The sequence below is a fragment of the Lithobates pipiens genome, unplaced genomic scaffold (genome assembly GCF_037356315.1).
Source record: "Lithobates pipiens isolate NorthernLeopardFrog02 unplaced genomic scaffold, aLitPip1_a1.2 Scaffold_8, whole genome shotgun sequence".
NCBI lineage: Eukaryota > Metazoa > Chordata > Amphibia > Anura > Ranidae > Lithobates > Lithobates pipiens.
In genome coordinates, this window is record NW_027507903.1 from 178483880 (window position 1) to 178502889 (window position 19010).

General features: G+C 38.3%; 1 protein-coding gene across 1 annotated transcript in view; it reads right to left on the bottom strand.

Annotated features, from left to right (window-relative positions):
* The window catches only part of LAMB4 (laminin subunit beta 4), a 233867-nt gene that overhangs the window by 99712 nt on the left and 115145 nt on the right, over positions 1-19010 (bottom strand). Inside the window, exons 21-28 of the mRNA XM_077472837.1 lie at positions 12746-12889; positions 11373-11604; positions 8694-8851; positions 6991-7297; positions 6476-6633; positions 5465-5771; positions 4946-5103; positions 3008-3229 (exon numbers count right to left, since the gene is read on the bottom strand). Of these exons, the coding sequence (XP_077328963.1) occupies positions 3008-3229; positions 4946-5103; positions 5465-5771; positions 6476-6633; positions 6991-7297; positions 8694-8851; positions 11373-11604; positions 12746-12889 (1686 nt within the window). The remainder of the gene's footprint in view (positions 1-3007; positions 3230-4945; positions 5104-5464; positions 5772-6475; positions 6634-6990; positions 7298-8693; positions 8852-11372; positions 11605-12745; positions 12890-19010) is intronic.

The window sequence follows — 19010 nt, forward strand, 5'->3', positions numbered from 1 at the left end:
TAAGTGGTTAATCAGAAGACCATTTACATATATCAGGGACGTGCAGTCAGGGGAGGCAGGTGAGGCAGGCCCTCACCTGCCAAGTACATTACAAAAATAAAATAAAATCAAGCTTCAAGGGTTGTAGCTCAGCGGCCTAGGGTCATAGGAGTCATTGGTTTGTGTAGCCTACCCCCCATTGGTAAAAATTTGGGGCTCCTATGACCTATGATTCCAGAGATGTTGGGTTTCTTGCACAACCTGTCAGAAACAAAATACAGCGGCCACTTTAAATACAGGACTGAGAGGATGAGCTCCCAGCACCTCTCACTTCTTGTCAGAGGCACTGACATAAACAGCTTGGAGTCTTGGACCAATGGTAAAGTACCATTGGTCCCAGCTGTCCAATAAAAATGCCGGCACGCCTCTCACTGCAGTGTCATAGAAGGGTCATATGTCTAAAAGACTAATGCTCCCTTCCAGCCCAGCCCTCTTAAAGAGGGATTCCGCCCAAAAAAAAAATATTAAAAGCCAGCAGCTATAAATACTACAGCTGCTGACTTTTAATAAATGGACACTCACCTGTCCCGGGTTCCAGCGATGCCGGCAGCCGAGGCCGATCGACCGCTCGGGCCTCGGCTGCTGCCGCCGCCATTCGAGGTGAGGGAATCAGGAAGTAAAGCGAGCCGCGCCGCGCAATAGGAGATCTCCGCGCTGTCACTGGGACCCGTGTGTGTCCTAGCAGACAGCGCGGCAGGGCAGGAAATGGCGTAGACTCCCGTGGGAGTCTATGCCCGGAAGTGGGTGAAAATACCTGTCTTTGACAGGTATCTCCACCCCCCTCCCCCCTGAAAGGTGTCAATTGTGACACCGGAGGGGGGGGGGAGGGATCTGATCAGCGGAGGTTCCACTTTAGGGTGGAATCCCGCTTTAACTACAAGGAAATACATGTTTTTATGGGTATAAGATTTACCCACAATCCCATGTTTTTCTCACACGGTTAAGAGGGAGGATGAGAATCTTCTGCTTCTCAAAAGGCACTGTTATATTCAAGCTAAATCATATATTTATATGCTATATGTTATAACATAATAATTTATTATTTATCTATTTACTGTGAAGTTACTGGTTTAAAGTTATAACTTCAAACTTCAGTAATTTGTCCGTTAAGCCACAGATTTTGAAAATATAGTAAATTACCTTAAAAATAATATATAATAATTACTTGTATATTACTTATGGTAATTAACCCCTTGCCACCCAGTCCAATTTGGACACTTCTCTCCTACATGTAAAAATCATCATTTATTTGCTAGAAAATTACTCAGAGCCTCCAAACATTATATATATTGTTTTAACAGACACCCTATGTAAAAAATGGTGGGTGTTGCTACTTTTTATGTCACAAGGTATTTGCGCAGCAATTTTTTTAAGCACTTTTTTGGGGGAAAAAAATGTTTAATAAATAAAAATAAAAAAAAACAACACTAACGTTAGCCTGATACTTAACATGTGACACTTAAAAATTGTGCACACTTGTGGAATAGCGCCAAACTTCAGTACTTATAAATCTCCATAGGATACGCTTACATTTTTTTACAGGTTACATGTTTAGAATTACAGAGGAGGTCTAGTGCAAGAATTATTGCTTTTACTCTAAGGATTGCAGCGTATGTAACCTGTGTGTATCTGACTCTGATACTAGCCAGTGCCTCACCAGCCACTGACCTCACCTCACTGTATATGTTTCCTCTTATAGATGGGTGACAAGGTGCCCAAATACCACTTGCTGCATTCTTGTTTAAAAATAATCTCAAATGCAGGTATGGTACTATTAGTAGACCCCTTCCCTCTCGATTGTTTCTGTGTTGTTTAATGTAAATAAATCTAGATTATCTGGATACAAACGAAAAGAGTATAAAGAATGAGAGGACATTATGCATAGCATGGTAATGAGAAAAAGGTGACTAGCTGCACCTAATACCATCTTGATAGTTTGGCCAAATATCAGGCAGTATTGGCCATTTCAATAGATACAACATTCAGCCTCTGTGTACGGCAGCTGGTCCGACATTTACGTCTGGCTTCTGCCAAAGGGGCATGACCGAAAAAGGCCAATGGCTGAGAGAGCTGACTGTTGTGTTCTGGCAGGCAGGGCCGTGCGTCCCTCTGTCAGAACACAATAGCTCAGCGGGGTAGATTGCTAAACTAACATTGGATTGTTAGTACAGGATCTCATGCCGAGCTCTTCAGTTTTTTTTTCATTCAGCCCGCAGGGTTGAAAAAAACTGCTAGTGTGCACTAGGCTTTAGACTTGGGATGTAGATAATGATCAGACAGCAGTCTGGCAAATTTTAAAACAGTTGTGATCAACTTACTATATATAGGGGTGGGAAGTGTGGCCTTACAAAGGCATGCAACAGGAGATGATCAGAGACTGCAAATACCACTTAGGAGTTGTTGGAGACTGGGGACATGCTTTAGGAGATAAAGTTTGCCATACATTGATAACAATTTTGATCAGTGTTTGGGCTTTCCCACTCACCAGAAGTTGATTAGACTAAAAATGTTATGGAAACACTGTAAGTTGTCATTATGTATACTTTCTGAAATTTTTAAGAGACTGTTTTGCTGCAACTCTGAGCTGAACTTATATCTGCAGCAGTATTTAATACTTTGTCTGTAGCCAGGCCAATAACCCATTAGAAAGCAGCATCGGACAGGTAAAAAGCCATGTCTGCAGTCATATCTGCAGCATCTTTCAAACAAAGTCTGAAAGGGGAGCTACAACTGACCTCTGATCTAGAGTATAATATTTTATCAATTTTTTTTACACATCTGAGATGTAAATGAGGCATTTAGAACAGTATTAAAATAAAAGTTCATGTACATGGAAAATGGAGAGGACAGAAGTGCAAAAAGTACCACACTTATTTCTAACCTCCTATTTGTAACCCACTGTTAAAGGGTAAAAGCATAAAATCAAAATAGCAAATAAAAAAAGAGAAGAACTTTAAAACTTGCTTACTTGTACAATTCTGATGACTTCCAGATCCAAAGTATCCTGGTAGGCAGGAAGCACAGTCAGGTCCATATGTGTTATTCAGACACTTTAAACACTCCCCCGTGACACTATCACATGCCTCAGGATCTGTTATATCTATATTTTTATTGCACTGACATGGTGAACATTTTTCTCCTTGTTCTAAATTTCCATAAAAACCAACAGGACACTCATCACAGTTCTTTCCTAAAAGAGAAAACAATCAATATTACAAAGCACTTACTGTATATATTTTCAAAAAATATTAACGTTAATACTAACATTAAACTATATTCATACATGTACTGTAATCCATAACTACAGAGGTGATGTTCTGTTGCTACAATAAAAGGTAAAATCAGTAAAATCTCCACGTTTAGTCAAAACAGAATTTATTTGTGTGCAGACAGGAAAGGAGGCAGTTTAACTAACCAAATAATGATTTTTACCAAATTTGTAATAAGGTAAAATTGATGTTAGGCGGTACAGAACACACACACACACACTCACACATATATATATATAGGATGCGCTTTAGTAATTTTACAGATCCTCTAATATGGAAGGATATCCCGAGGGACTACAGACACCTGAATCAAAATGCAGCTGCATCCTTATGCAGGCCATGCATGGGTCAAATTCTGAACTCATTTTCTTTTTAAAAGCAGACATTTTGTACGTTTTGTGATCCGATGATGTCACCATTGATTTAGAAATCAACCAACTGAGCCTTCAGTTTCACCTCATGTTACAGAAAATAATTTTCATGGCTGGGAATCTCCTTTTCTGTCTGGGAATTTTGTTTTCTTGCGCTCATGCACATTTCTTTTTTGATTATGTTTCTTGCATGATCCTCCCTTCATTGATTAGAAAATAATTTGTTTTTAGAACATTTTCCAACATGCCGGACCACTCAAATTCAATGGCCTCAATGAAAATCAGTCATTGCTGTGGCCCATTAATGCTGAGAAATTTGAACGAAAATTCTTAGTTGCCATTTTTCCTTAGTTACCATTCTTTCAGAATTCAACCCTTGTATAGCCATAGTAGTTTTAATGCTATAGTCCCTGATTATCCGGCTGTGCAAAGGTAAAACTTTAGTAAGTGATCTTGAGTAAGGACAGCCCTTACTCAAGAACATGTTTTACATTATCTGAGACTCCTCTTGAAAGTTTCCCATCTCTGGCGGTTCAGCTGGTAGTACTGTATACTACCCCCTTTACCCTTGTTTCTCTAACAAATTCTTTCTCAACGTGAGCGTATAATCTATCTGTATTTAATCTATCTGGGTCTGTAAAACTCATGGTCTATAAAAACTCTATAAGGAAACATCCAGGAAAGAATATTTTTTTTTTTTTTTACTGAGTCTATTCTGTCTTAGATTATTGTGACATTGTGCAAATAAACTCATGAGATGACTGTATTTCTGCTGATAATGGGAAAAATGTGTGGCTGAGAATTATACAGAGAGGGTAGCTGCCTATTCATATCCACTGCTTATAGGTTTAAAGCTAATGGTGAATCCAGCCCTGACCCTTACAGCTACTGCTAGCCAGGTAACCAGTTTAATGCTAAGGTACACAAACTTACAATGCAACAGCTCACAGCAGAACTCGGCTTGTAGCCGAAAAGCTAAAACCGTGCCTTGCAAAGAAGAAAGCTTAATGATCCTTCAAAGATCGTCACACAAATCTCTCTAAGAGATGGACTTGTGCCCTCACCTGAATACTTTTCCACCCCCCTGAACCTATTTGTGCTTGCAGGCTGAACCCAAGACCACACTGGCTTTAACTACTGCTTAAATGAGATTCCTACATATTAGGAAGCCTTTCTGAACACACTGGTTACACAAGCATGTAAACTCCTACCTGTACAGTCAGAATCATTCACAAAACTATATGACGTTGTGTTCTTTTTTCCTACCTGTGTAACCATCTAAACAGTTGCAGGTCACCTCTAGGGTTTTAGGGTTTTGTTGACAGGAATGTGCAAAATATTGGTTGCCTGTAGGAGAACCTGGACACATACATGGGCGGCAAGGCTGTCCTTTCAATGGGTTCCCAAAGTAATTATCGAGACATCTGCAGTGCAAAGATTTAAAGCATATAAAGTTAACGTAGGTTAAACTTAACAAGATTAATTAACTCGTCTTCTCCATGTTCTGTTTACTGGTCTAATCTCTGTGCTGTTAAAAAAACAACACAATTTTCTAGGCAATGCCAAAGAAAAAGAACCATGTATGTTATATCTCACAGAGGTCTGTATATATTTTTAGGACTTTCTATCGTGGAATTCCTAATACCATACTAATTCATATAAAAAAAATGTAAAAAATTTACTTTTCAACATTAATCACTTGTCATTCCCTATGACTCTGTCCACAATAAAATATATATTTTTTAGATTCTGAAAAATATGCATATATGTTTTAGGTTATCATACCGCTCACAGTTGTTGCCAGTGGTAAATCCCTTGCAGCTCTTGCAGGCCCCAGTTATTGGATCACATGACTCCGAATTGCCACTACACTGGCAAGGTCTACAATTTGGATATGCATAGTATGCAGGAGGGCAGCGATCACAATGACGTCCATATGTGTTATTTAAACATTTTAAACACTCCCCTGTGACTTTATCACATGCGTCAGGGTCTTTTATATCTATATTGTTATTGCATTGACATGGTAAACATTTTTCTCCTTTTTCTATATTTCCATAAAAACCAATAGGACACTCATCACAGTTCTTTCCTAAAAGAGAAATCAATCAATATTACAAAGAATTTACAGTATATATTTTCTAAAAATATTAACCCTTGTTTCTCTAACTGATTCTTTCTCAATGTGAGTGTATGATCTATTTGTACTCTGGGTCTATAAAACGCATGGTCTATAAAAACTCTATAAGGAAAGATCCAGGAAAGAATAAAACGTTTTATTTTTATTTTACTGCGTATTCTGACTTAGATTATTGTGACATTGTGCAAATAAACTTATGAGGTGACTGTATTCCTGCCGATGATGGGAAAAAATGTGTGTCTGAAGATTATACAGAGAGGGTAGCTGCCTATTCATATCTACTGCTTATAGGTTCAAAGCTAATGGTAAATCCAACCCTTACCCTTACAGCTACTGCTAGCCAGGTAACCAGTTTAATGCTAAGGCACACACATTTACACAAATCTCTTTAGGAGATGGACTTGTGTCCTCACCTGAATACTTTTCCACCCCCTGTACTTATTCGTGCTTGCAGGCTGAACCCATGACCACACTGTCTCCAACTACTGATTAATGAGATTCCTACATATTAGGAAGACTTTCTGGACACACTGGTGACACAAGCATGTAAACCTATCCCATCATCAGACAGTCGCTTGGCCTTTCTACTAACTGTAACTCCTACCTGTACAGTCAGAATCATTCACAAAGCTAGATGAAGTTGTTTTTTTCCCTACCTGTGTAACCATCTAAACAGTTGCAGGTCACATCTAGGGTTTCTGGGTTTTGTTCACAGGAATGTGCAAAATATCGGTTGCCTGTAGGAGAACCTGGACACATACATGGGCGGCAAGGCTGTCCCTTTAATGGATTCCCAAAGTAATTATCGAGACACCTGCAGTGCAAAGATTTAAAGCACATAAAGTCAATGTAAGTTAAACATAACAAGATTAATTAACTCGTCTTCTCCATGTACATGATCCTTTTACTGGTCTAACCTCTGTGCTGTTAAAAAAAAAAAACACAATTTTTTAGGCAATACCAAAGAACCAAGTTATGTCTCACTGAGGTGTGTATATATTTTTAGGACTTTCTATCATGGAATTCCTAATACCATCCGAATTCATTAAAAAATTAAAACAATTGACTCTTCAACATTAATCACTTGTCATCCACTATGACTCTGTCCATGATAAAGTATGTGTTTTTTTATATTATGTAAAATATGCATATATGTTTTAGGTTTCCATACCTCTCACAGTTGTTGCCAGTGGTAAATCCCTTGCAGCTCTTGCAGGCCCCAGTTATTGGATCACATGACTCTGAATTGCCACTACACTGGCAAGGTCTACAATTTGGATATCCATAGTATGCAAAAGGGCAGCGATCACAATGACGTCCATATGTGTTATTTAAACACTTTAAACACTCCCCTGTGACTTTATCACATGCGTCAGGGTCTTTTATATCTATATTGTTATTGCACTGACATGGTAAACATTTTTCTCCTTTTTCTATATCTCCATAAAAACCAACAGGACACTCATTACAATTCTTTCCTATAGGAGGAAACAATCAATATTACCAGTTAATTACATATTTTACAAAAATAATAACTTTCATACTAATATATATTAGTATATTCAAACACACACTATATACTGCACATACTATACTCCATGCCTACAGAGGTAAAATCAGTCAAGTCGTCATGTATAGTCAACATGTCAACATTTATTTGGGTGCAGAGAGCAAAGGAGATAATTTAGGATACACTCTAGAACTGCATTATTTTTACTGATCCCCTATTAGAAAAGTAAAAGGGTAACTGGAAGCACTCATATACAAAATACAAAATTGATGTTAAGGGGTACAAGACATATACATATAGGATACACTCTAGAACTGCATTCATTTTACTGATCCCCTATAAGAAAGGCCCAGGGGGAACTGGAGGCACTCTTATACAAAATACAATATTGTTCTTTGCTGACCAAGTCCTTTCAATATGTAAATTGTAATGATGTTCCTGTGTCTTTAGCGCTACAGAAGCTTGACAGCTTACAATAGAAATGTGTAGAAGGACAGCCCTTATTCTAGAACACTTCTTTACAGCATCAGAAACACCTCTTGTAGGCCAAGTCTCCCATCTCCAAATAACTCTGGCAGGCCAACAGGTAGTATAGTACTCAGTCCTGTAACATGTGTCTACTAGCCTAACTTGGCTACACGGTTCTTTTACCCATGCTTCTGTGGTAGATTCTCTCGCAGAGTGTGAGTATGGTCAACTCTTACTGAGGGTCTATAAAGACTGGAGGAAACACCTACATATGAAGCTTAACCTATTTATGGTAGTCAATTTACTGGAGCATCACAGTGCACCTTGGTGCACAAAAAAACACAACTCTAGTAGGAATACCTTTTTAAATACTGAGCCAAACGCAGCTTAGAGTATTGTGAAACTGTGCAATAAAGCTTATATAAGGTGACTGTATTTCTGCCGATGATGGGAAAAATGTGTGGCTAAAAACGATACAGTCTCTGGAGTACACCAACCTGAACTGAATGGGCTAACAGCAGAACTCTGTAAGTAGGCCAAAAGCTAAAAATCCTGCCTATCGATGATGAAAGATTACTCATCCTGGAAAGAGTGGAATAAAACTCTCTCTATGCAACAGATGTGTGTGATGATCGCTGACATCAATACCCACACTTACCTACTCCTATATTTATTTATGCTTACATGCTATACCCAACACTAGGCCATCTCCAACTGCTGCTCAGGACAGATGTAAAGAAGCTTTCCTGAACACATAGGTTACAAAGGCATGTTATTAGACTGCAAAGTCTTTTTTTTTTTTTTTAATACTAGCACCACTATATTATAATATACATGAAGATGAATCTGTAAAGTCATTAGCATTCACAAAACTTTTTAAAGTATGGATTTTATACCTGTGTAACCCTCTAGACAATTGCAGGCCACCTCTAGGGTATCAGGGTTTTGTTGACAGGAATATGCAAAATATCGGTTGCCTGTAGGAGAACCTGGACACATACATGGCTGGCATGGTTGTCTCCTTAACGGATTCCCAAAGTAATTATCGAGACACCTGCAGAGCAAAGTTTCAAAGCATATAATGTTTTATGGGTTAAATATCCACTTTTCAAGCATTTCTCAGTCATTTGCAATATATATACAATATATATATATTAGAGCTGCACAATTCTGGCTAAAATGAGAATCACGATTTTTTTTGCTTAGAAGATAGATCACGATTCTCTCATGATTCTCACAGCATAACATTATCTTTCACATTAAAACAAAAAAATTGGGCTAACTTTATTGTTTCTTTTTTTATTTATTTATTGATGTGTATTTTTTCCCAACAGATTGCGTTTGAAAGACCACTGTGCAAATACAGTGTGACATAAAATATTGCAGCAATTGACATTTTATTCCCTAGGGTCGCTGATAAAATATATATAATGTTTGGGGGTTCCAAGTAATTTTATAGCAAAAAATATTCATTTTGACTTAAGAAGCAAGTGTCAGAAAAAGATTTGGACTTTAAGTGGTTAAAATTCTTGCATTTACACGTTGTTAAAAACTTGGCAGACTGCCTGGATTTTTTTTTTACACAGAAGTTTATCCCTTTGATCTAAGAAGGAAGAGTTAGTTGCAATGTTTCATGTTAAAAACTTGGCAGACTGCCTGGATGTTTTCTTTTGACAGCTGAGTGAGCAGATAAGTCTCTCCAGCTGTTATATGAATCGGCAAATTCTGCAATAGAAATCGTGAAGGGGAGTTGAATCAAGATCATGATTTGTTAACGATTAATTGTGCACTGAAGAAATTACACTTTGCTACAATGTAAAGTAATGAGTGTACAGCTTGTATAACAGTGTAAATTTGCTGTCCGCTCAAAATAACTTAACACCTCTAAGTGAAAATGTCCCAATTGGGCCCAAAGTGTCAAACTTTTGGTGTGGCCACCGTTATTTTCCAGCACTGTCTTTACCCTCTTGGGCATGGAGTTTACCAGAGCTTCACAGGATGCCACTGGAGTCCTCTTCCACTCCTCCATGACAACATTGCGAAGCTGAGGGATGTTAGAGACCTTGCACTCCTCCATCTTCCTTTTGAGGATGCCCCACAGATGCTCTATAGGGTTTAGGTCTGGAGACATGCTCGGCCAGTCCATCACCTTTACCCTCAGCTTCTTTAGCAAGGCAGTAGTCATCTTGGAGATGTGTTCGGGGTCGTTATCATGTTGGAATACTGTTCTGCGGCCCAGTCTCTGAAGGGAGGGGATCATGCTCTGCTTCACTATGTCACAGTACAGTACACAGGATCAAATTGGTTTGCATGGCTGTCTTCTCAGAAGGAAGCCTCTTTTAAAGATGATGCACAAGAAAGCCTGCAAACAATTTGCTGAAGACAAACAGGCTAAGGACATGGATTACTGAAACCTCCTGTGGTCTGATGAGACCAAGATAAACTTATTTGGTTCAGATGGTTTCAAGCGTGTGGGGCGGCAACCAGGGGAGGAGTTCAAAGACAAATGTATCTTGCCTACAGTCAAGCATAGTGGTGGGAGTGTCATGGTCTGAGGCTGCATGAGTGCTGTCGGCACTGGGGAGCTACAGTTTACACTACACAGTGTGTGAAGAGGATTAATCAGGAGCTGTTTATTTGCCTCTGACTGACACCTGAAGATCTGTCACTCTTCATCCCTGTGAAAAGAGGGTTTAAGCATCTATAGCCAAACACGGCAGTGTGGGGCATAAATAGCCGGTGAGTGTGTGCACATAAGGGGATTGAAGTCACAGTCACGGCGGTGTGGTGGAGGAGTGTTTCTGGAAGTCTTTATGAATTATAATTATAATTGATTCACTGGTCACTATCTAATCAACGTTGGACTCTTTGTGTTTTAAAACTGAACACTTTATTTATTTACTTATTCATAGAATCTATTGCAACTATTCACTTCACAGGGTGTTGCTATTATAGTTTAAAGTGGTAACATTCAATGTTATTTATGTTATGTGTATACTTTATTGGATACATTTGAGTTGAGATTGTGTATTATCCGCATATTCACTGAGTATTTAGCGCTGCTCATTCTACACTGCTTGGTAGGATTTTTGCACATTATTATTTATTTAGAGTGGCAGCAAGTGTTTATATTGTTTTGTTTAATATTATTTTTTTTTTGCCATGTTGAACTTCCAGTGACCAGTATGAGAAAGTGAGAGCAATAACACCAAATTTAACACACCTGCTCCCCATTCACACCTGAGACCTTGTGACACTAATGAGTCACATAAAACCGGGAGGGAAAATGGCTAATTGGGCCCAATTTGGACATTTTTACTTAGGGGTGTACTCACTTTTGTTGCCAGTGGTTTAGACATTGGCTGGGTGTTGAGTTATTTTGAGGGGACAGCAAATTTACACTGTTATACAAGCTGTACACTCACTACTTTACATTGTAGCAAAGTGTCATTTCTTCAGTGTTGTCACATGAAAAGATATAATAAAATATTCACAAAAATGTGAGGGGTGTACTCACTTTTGTGAGATACTGTGTATATACCAATCTAATTAAGATTTTTTCTAGGTTTCCATACCGTTCACAGTTGGTGCCTGTTGCAAATCCTTTGCAGCTCTTGCAGGCCCCAGTTATTGGATCACATGAGTCTGAATTCCCATTACACTTGCAAGGTCTACAGTTTGGAAAGCCGTAGTATCCAGGAAGGCAGCGATCACAACGACGACCCTGGATATCCTTGCGGCAAGCACATTGTCCAGTAATCTGATCACACAATGTACTCATTGAACCATTTATATGACAATCGCAACCTAGGAGACAGGGCAACAAACATGACCATACACATTATTTCTTATTGTGCTACTCAATATATGTATAGGCCTCTAATTCTTGACAGGTATCATAGGTTTATATGTTTATTTCTTCATAAGAAAAAAGTATGTCACAATCAAATAAAAAAAAAAAAAAAAAAAAAAAAAATATATATATATATATATATATATATGATTTCAGTGTTATTAACTGGAGAGAAACATAAAAAATAACCAGCATTTCTTTCCAGAAAAATATGACAAACATTAAAGTTCTTTGGGAAAAATTCTAAAATATGTAAAATTGCTTCTACAGTGTATCAGACATGCCAAACTGGTGTTTTATGGGCCACATGCAGCCCTCTCACTCTTGCTTTGTGGTCTGTTGCAAGTTTAAGGATTGAAATAAAATAAAATATCACTAAAGGCAAATCTTTTAATCATTTTGGATAGAGTAGATGAAGACTATAACTCCTGTCAGTTTATTGGGTTTTTTTTTTTGCCATCTGTGTCCCATTGGGTAGATTTTTCTTTATTTCCTGGCCCATACCCAAAACAGGAAGTGAGAAAAATTCCCTCCAAAATGAGGGAATCCCGAAATGTCACTAGAACTAGTGTCCCCATTAGAAGGCGACTAATTAACCCCATGTGATGCCCCTCCCTTCATCTCTCTACATAACCTCATGTAGCTGCTGGGGGAGGATTGAAGGGAAATACTATAAATTGTCAATTGAGTGACAGCACTGAGTCTGAAGGGGCTGCTGAAAAGTGAGTAATTTACAAGTAAATAGCATGCCAAAATTATATTTTTGGTAAAATAAATGGTCTGACAGCAGGGTTTCTCCCAGGTGCTCCTAGTTTTGAGTTTTTTTTTTTTTTTTTATCAGACTGCTTGTGACCATCCTAAAACATTAAATTGTTTCTAGTTGAAAATCTTTATTTTATTAAATTCTTAGTTTTATGATATATGGGCATTCAAATATCACATTTGTAAATCAGAGTAAGGGGATAAGGCCTGGGGTTAAAATGTCAGATTTTGAGTATGCATTAAAAAAAAAAATGTTCCCACCTTTCCTGTGTCATAGATGAAAAGATATGCCAAATAACCCTACCAGATCAGTAGAAAGTGGGATTATCATACCTACACATCCAGTGGGACCAAATCCATAACTGCCCACAGCACACTTATCACAACAACTTCCAACAACATTGGACTTGCATTTGCATTGACCGCCGATCTTGCTGCAATGATTGTTTAACGATCCTTCAGAATTACAGGAACACTCTGGAATGATTAAAATGATTACAGCAACAGTCAATATTTAATCCATTCAATTTGGGAATCAAGTTAAAACATTCAGTAAACTACACAAGCTATCTAGTAAACACAGCAATGTGAAAAAAAAAATAGAAATCTTATTAGGTTTACAATTAAGTTTGTGTAAAGCCAAATCTTTTTACTAGTTTTGGTTGCAGTAGCGAAGGGATAGGACCACTGTCATGTACTGCTGTTTTCCCACTCAGATTTGCCTTCTCTATTGGCCTGGTGACAGGTCACAGGGACAGGAGGTGAGAAAAAAAATCGGATGAGTAAACCTTTTCTGGAAACAACTGCCTAAGAGGAATTACCCCCTAATGTTCTCTAACATCCACCTCTATGAAATCATTCTCTGCATCTATTACCTTTTGTACCACCCCCTTCCTTTGGAATGTAAGCTCTACGAGCAGGGCCCTCCTACCTTTTGTATTGAACTGTACTGTAAAGCCCCATGCACACTATCAGTTTTTCCTTCAGATTTACCATAACCATATAATATGAGGTCAAACCTTAGGATTTTCAATTTGTATGCAATCAGGCAGACCCTTGCACTAAATGGTTTTGGTAAACCTGAAGGAAAAACTCAGCAGAAAAACTGATAGTGTGTATGGGACTTAATTGTGGTGTTCCCCCTATACATTGTAAAGCACTGTGTAAACTGTTGGCGCTATATAAATTGTGTATAATAATAATAATCCTGCTGTATCTCTGAGACTGGAAGGGAAGGGAAACCTCCTTGGCATGACCAAGTCTCCATCCAAAACTAAAAATACATTTGGGCTTTACATACACTTCCATTTGAGTTCTGTGTAATCTTTTGCAAAATAAGCACACACAGCTCCATAAAGGGTCAAAAGAAGCGTAGTAGGGGTAACTTCATGATGTTTGCATTGTGTAACTTCTACTCTCATTCTAAAATGTATTTTTCAGTATGTTTGTCAGAATGCCTCCAAATGAGCAGTGTTATTAAGCAATTTGTATTATGGTGAATCTATTGTACATTTTTTTCGATTTATAAATCCTGAAAGTAACAGCCCTTCCTGGTTCAAGGTCACTAAGCTACTGCTCATAAAATTGGGAGCAATATTGTTAACTTGGTCTGCACACTCAGCCAGCTGGCACTGGGCTGCCTATCAGTACTGCAGAAGACATTTACAGATCTGATAGGCAGCCCAGTGACCAATTGGAAGAGTGTGCATGGTCAGCTGACAAGCACTGCCACTAATTGCAAGACAACAGCAGTTGTCAGCCTGAATCAGGAAGTTTTGTTAGGCCCCTTTCCTTACATGAGTCCCCTCTCACTCCTTCGAGAGGGAACTTTTAGCCGCCTTTAGCCGCATCGGTTTTTATCCCTGAAGAGCCGACTGGCCGCTCTAAAAAAACGGTATCGGGATGATGCATGCAGCGGCATTCACTATCCCGGAATAACCCCTTAAAGCCAAGGCCACATATGTGCGTACGGTCGGCGCTAATGTACACAACAGATGCAAAAACCTAAGTCCGTATGCATTTTTCATCTGTTTTTATAACAAAAAAAAAGACTGAACTGATGAAGTAAAGGGAACGCCCATGTGATAGGAACCTTACTGACATACTCTGCCATCAAGAAACTTTAAAAATTTTCACAAAAAAGTATTTGCCTAGAAAAGCTGCATACAGTGAGACATGAGAAAATTGATTTTGAGTTTACAACAAATTTAAAATTACTGTGCTAGCTAATGTTCAAAATGAACACAGGTTCACAAGCAAATTGACAAGGATACAGATTGGCAAGCAAACGTAAATTGCCATTTCACACTGAATATTTAGAGTCTCTCAGGTCCCCGCCAGTCAGAATGTGAAAACGTGGTCCAAAACCTAGTCTTTTTCATATGCACCAGCTGAGATTTAGCAACAAGTGCTCACATGTATGTGTCTATCATGTCATGCCTATTAGATACCAAATGTACCTACATTTATTTTAGGTGAAATATATAGTAAATTATTTTGAATAAACCTTTTAAAGTTTTTTTAAAAAGACTTTTATTATCTGAGAAAATAAATGCAAATGTCTTCTTCCTTACCACCCACCATCTTACATTCAGTTTATTTTACTGAAGGTAATTCCTCCCTTTAATCTAGTCTATAGTATTCAAAAGATAATATGCTTGAGAATGCCTGTCTTCGAGGTTAATGTCAGGTTGGAATGCGCTGTTTTAATGGAATGTTAAAAGGTTCTCTTAACAAGTACGATTGATGAAATACAGTTTGCAGAGAATTACTTTGTGGGTCTGAAATTAACCAAAACTACAATTTTCGGACAAATCGTTTTTTACAGATATCAGTTACCGATCCTGGTACACACCTAAATATATATATATCTATAGATATATGATCTATCTATCTATCTATCTATCTATCTATCTATCTATCTATCTATCTATCTATCTATCTATCTATCTATCTATCTATCTATCTATCTATATTACTATCTATCTATCTATCTATAGATAGACAGATATATATATATATATATATATATATATATATATATATATATATTTATAGACCTATATAGATCTAGATCTATATATCTATAAATAAAAGAATACAAGAATACTGCCCACTCATGCTCGTTAGGTGCACAAAGGTGATGAGATATCGCTCAAAGAATAAGTATAAGGAAATATTTGCTCCTCCTTTCATGACTTGAAGAGCTGCTCTGATCCTTAACTAACACACACGCACACGCACAGTCATTTGGGTCCTTTAATCTTCTATACAGAGGCGTGAAAAATCAGAACTGACCATGGGGAGGCTTTCTAATTTTCCCCCTCTCTCTACGATAATGAAAGCCTTTCAGTGCCTCAAGCTCTATCATTCTCAATGAAATTGATGATAATTGCAAGTGTTGCTAGAAGTTAGGCGCATTACTTGTTTTTACTGAAATATCTATGGCCATATTTATTATATTAATGACAACATGTACCATGAACTACTGTTTTATATTTATTTCTAGCTGCCACCGTGAATCTGTACAAATCCTTTAAAGCGGACCTTCAGTCATTTTTTCAACTTTCTATCTTTTAAATCTTCTGCTCTTGTTGTTTTAACCTTGGATAGTAAAATTCATTTTTTCTGCCAGTAAATAACTTATAAAGCCAACTTCCTGTTTCTTGTTTTGTCATTAGCCTAGGTGTATGACATCATGCACAGCTCTCTATCTCACTCTCTTGAGAGTTTGCCAGGAAGGGAGGGGGGATGAGTCATGCGAGGGCAAATGAGAGCTGCAGGGTTGCAGAGCTGGGGGTGTGCCTCTGTGTAAATACAGGAAGTGAACAGGCAGCAGCTTCAGCTGCCCACAGTTAAAATGGTTGCCACCAGACCCAGTGGAGGGAGATTTCTGCAGCATATTTGGCAAGTACAGAATCCCAGTATATATAAAATAATATGCAAAGTGGTTGGAGGGAAGCTTTTGTTTTTATTACAAATTATGTGAGCAGACTGCAGATCCTCTTTAAGTCACCCATGTCCCAATATTGCCAGTTTCAAGCCTGCAATGCCTCAGCACCTAGGAGCAGTGAATTTGCTGTTATTGCTGTCTGTATTCCCACTGGGAAGATTTAACCTCTCTATTTGTCCTGGTGACCATTGTTACAAAGATACATTTTTTTACAGTTTGCCGTAAACATATAGACAAAGACCAGGTCTTTAAGAACAATGCTCTGTGGATTAAGGAATCAGACAGAGCTGATTGGCCACAGTAACAGCAGACATGTTTAACTCAAACCAAAACAGAATTTCTAGAGAAGAACCATAAAGCAACTGTGAAGAGCGGTGGTGAGAATATTTTGATTTAGGGTTTCTTTGCTGCTTTGAGGCCTTTGTAGCTTGCTGTTATCCAATTAGCTGTATCATAACAAAGTTTACTTGGTGACAATGTAAGGCCATCTGTCCAAAAATTGAAGTTGAACCATAAAAAGATATTTCAATATCCTAATCATCTGAAGCCCACTAGCAAATCCACCAAGGAGTTACGCAGAAAAAAAGGAAATGGAGGCTTATGGACTTGTCTAGCCAAAGCCCTTATTTGAATACCATTGAAATGTTGTAGGTGGATTTGAAACTGGTAGTTAATTCAAGGAAATCCACAAATATCTTGTAAATGACAAAAGTTTGCATGCAGTAAGGGCTGAATGGGGCAATATAAGTTTCTGAAGCCAAGGGTTTGCTTACTTTTTCCATGGTACATAATTTCTATCAATATTCTTAATGAACAAATATTTGAAAAAAATTTCTTTTTTGTTTATGATGAAGTATATCGCCTTTATCTGTAGGCAATGCTTGAATACAGATCTAATGTTTGCTTGTTCAAATATGTTAAAAATGCCATCCATTTTAATGGGTACTTTAAGTGACCTATAGATATATATGTAAATATATAGTGACAATGCCAGGCCCTGGCACTGTGTGAGTATAGGCAAACGGCACACAGGTTCTCAAACTTACATCAGTTCTATGATTCACGAATCAGGGTCTGGAGCTTAGAGACTTTGAAGAGCTCTGAGTGAGCAGAAACCTCCAAACCAGTGTCCAGATCTTACCAGAGATTAACAGGCAGGGCCATCTTTAATATTGATTGGACCCTGGGCAAAACTTTTCTTGGCCCCCCCCCCATGCAGTTTTTCTCTCCACCTGTTCTGAGACATACAATAAATATCAGCTAGACTCAAAATCAGTTTACTGAATCAGATCAGGCAGCTATTGCGATTGGTTGCCAGAGGTTACAGTGCATCATTACAGCTCACTGATGGGTTGCTAGAGGTTACAGCACACATTACGGCTCACTGATTAGTTACTAGAGGTTACAGCAAATGACTTCTGCTTGTTGATTGATTGCTAGAGATTACTGTGGATATGACCAGGGGGGCATGATATACATATCAATGCAGCCGGGCAGCCGCTATTTACATATGAATGCTGCCGCTATTTACATATGAATGTTGGTAATTTACATATAAACACAGGGTTTGCAGGTCAGTCATCTGTATACAACAATAGGACAGAGCTGAGCAGCATTAGTAGCAGCACTTCACACTGAGATATCGGGACACAGCAAAGGACTAAAACCTCAGGGAATTTAAACCAGGATAGTTGGCAAGTATGAGGCAGCTGCTTTGGGCCCCACAACAATGACAGGGCCCAGGGCAGATGCCCCTTTTGTCCTGCCTTAAAAACGGCCCTGTTAACAGGCTGAGTTATAAGCAAGGTCATGCCAGTAGTTTTGGGCTCCACCCCTCCTTAGAAGTCCGTGGTGCTGCCAGACGGGCAGTCAGGAGTGTGCATGTCTGTACAGTGATCCAAGTGAGAGTGCAGAGGGAAAGCTGTGAGAGGTATTGAATGGTATGTGAGCACAGTAATGCCTTGCAATGGTCTGTGAGACCAAACTAAAGGCCTAGGCTTGATGCTTTAGCAGCGCTGCAAGAGAGAGACAGAAGTCTGCTTATCATTTTATTTTCCTGTTAATGTTGGAAACCCACTGTGAGGGAAACAGTTTCACGTTGGATTTTACTTTCATTTTGAATAAAAGTGAGCCCTCAAGCACTGAAATGTAGTTCCTGGCTGGTGTGAACTCATTAAAAATTGCTACTACATTTGAATGACAACCCCAAACATCACAATATATTCAAACGTTACCCTTAAATTGCATTTTTAAATAACTGTTATTGTTAATACAAATGGAAATATATCTGGTGTGCATTGTAATTAAAGTGTAACTACTGTATTTACAAAATAAAAAAATTACACATGAAGTCTCATGATGCCATTTGTTAGCCTGTACAGTAGTATAAATCTTCACATTCCTGTGTCAGAGGTTTCAGTTTGTGTTCAAACATGAGTTATATGGCAAGGCACTGCACAGATCAATGCATGACCTTCCTGAGAAAAAACTATATATCCCACAATCTTTGGATCTGTTAGTCTAACACTGATGCAGGTGAGGGTAAAATAGCAATTAGATTGGGCACAAACAGGCGGAACATTTAACAAGATCATCATGCTGGCAGAGATGTGTTTTCATCACGCTATCACTCTTACATTCGTGATG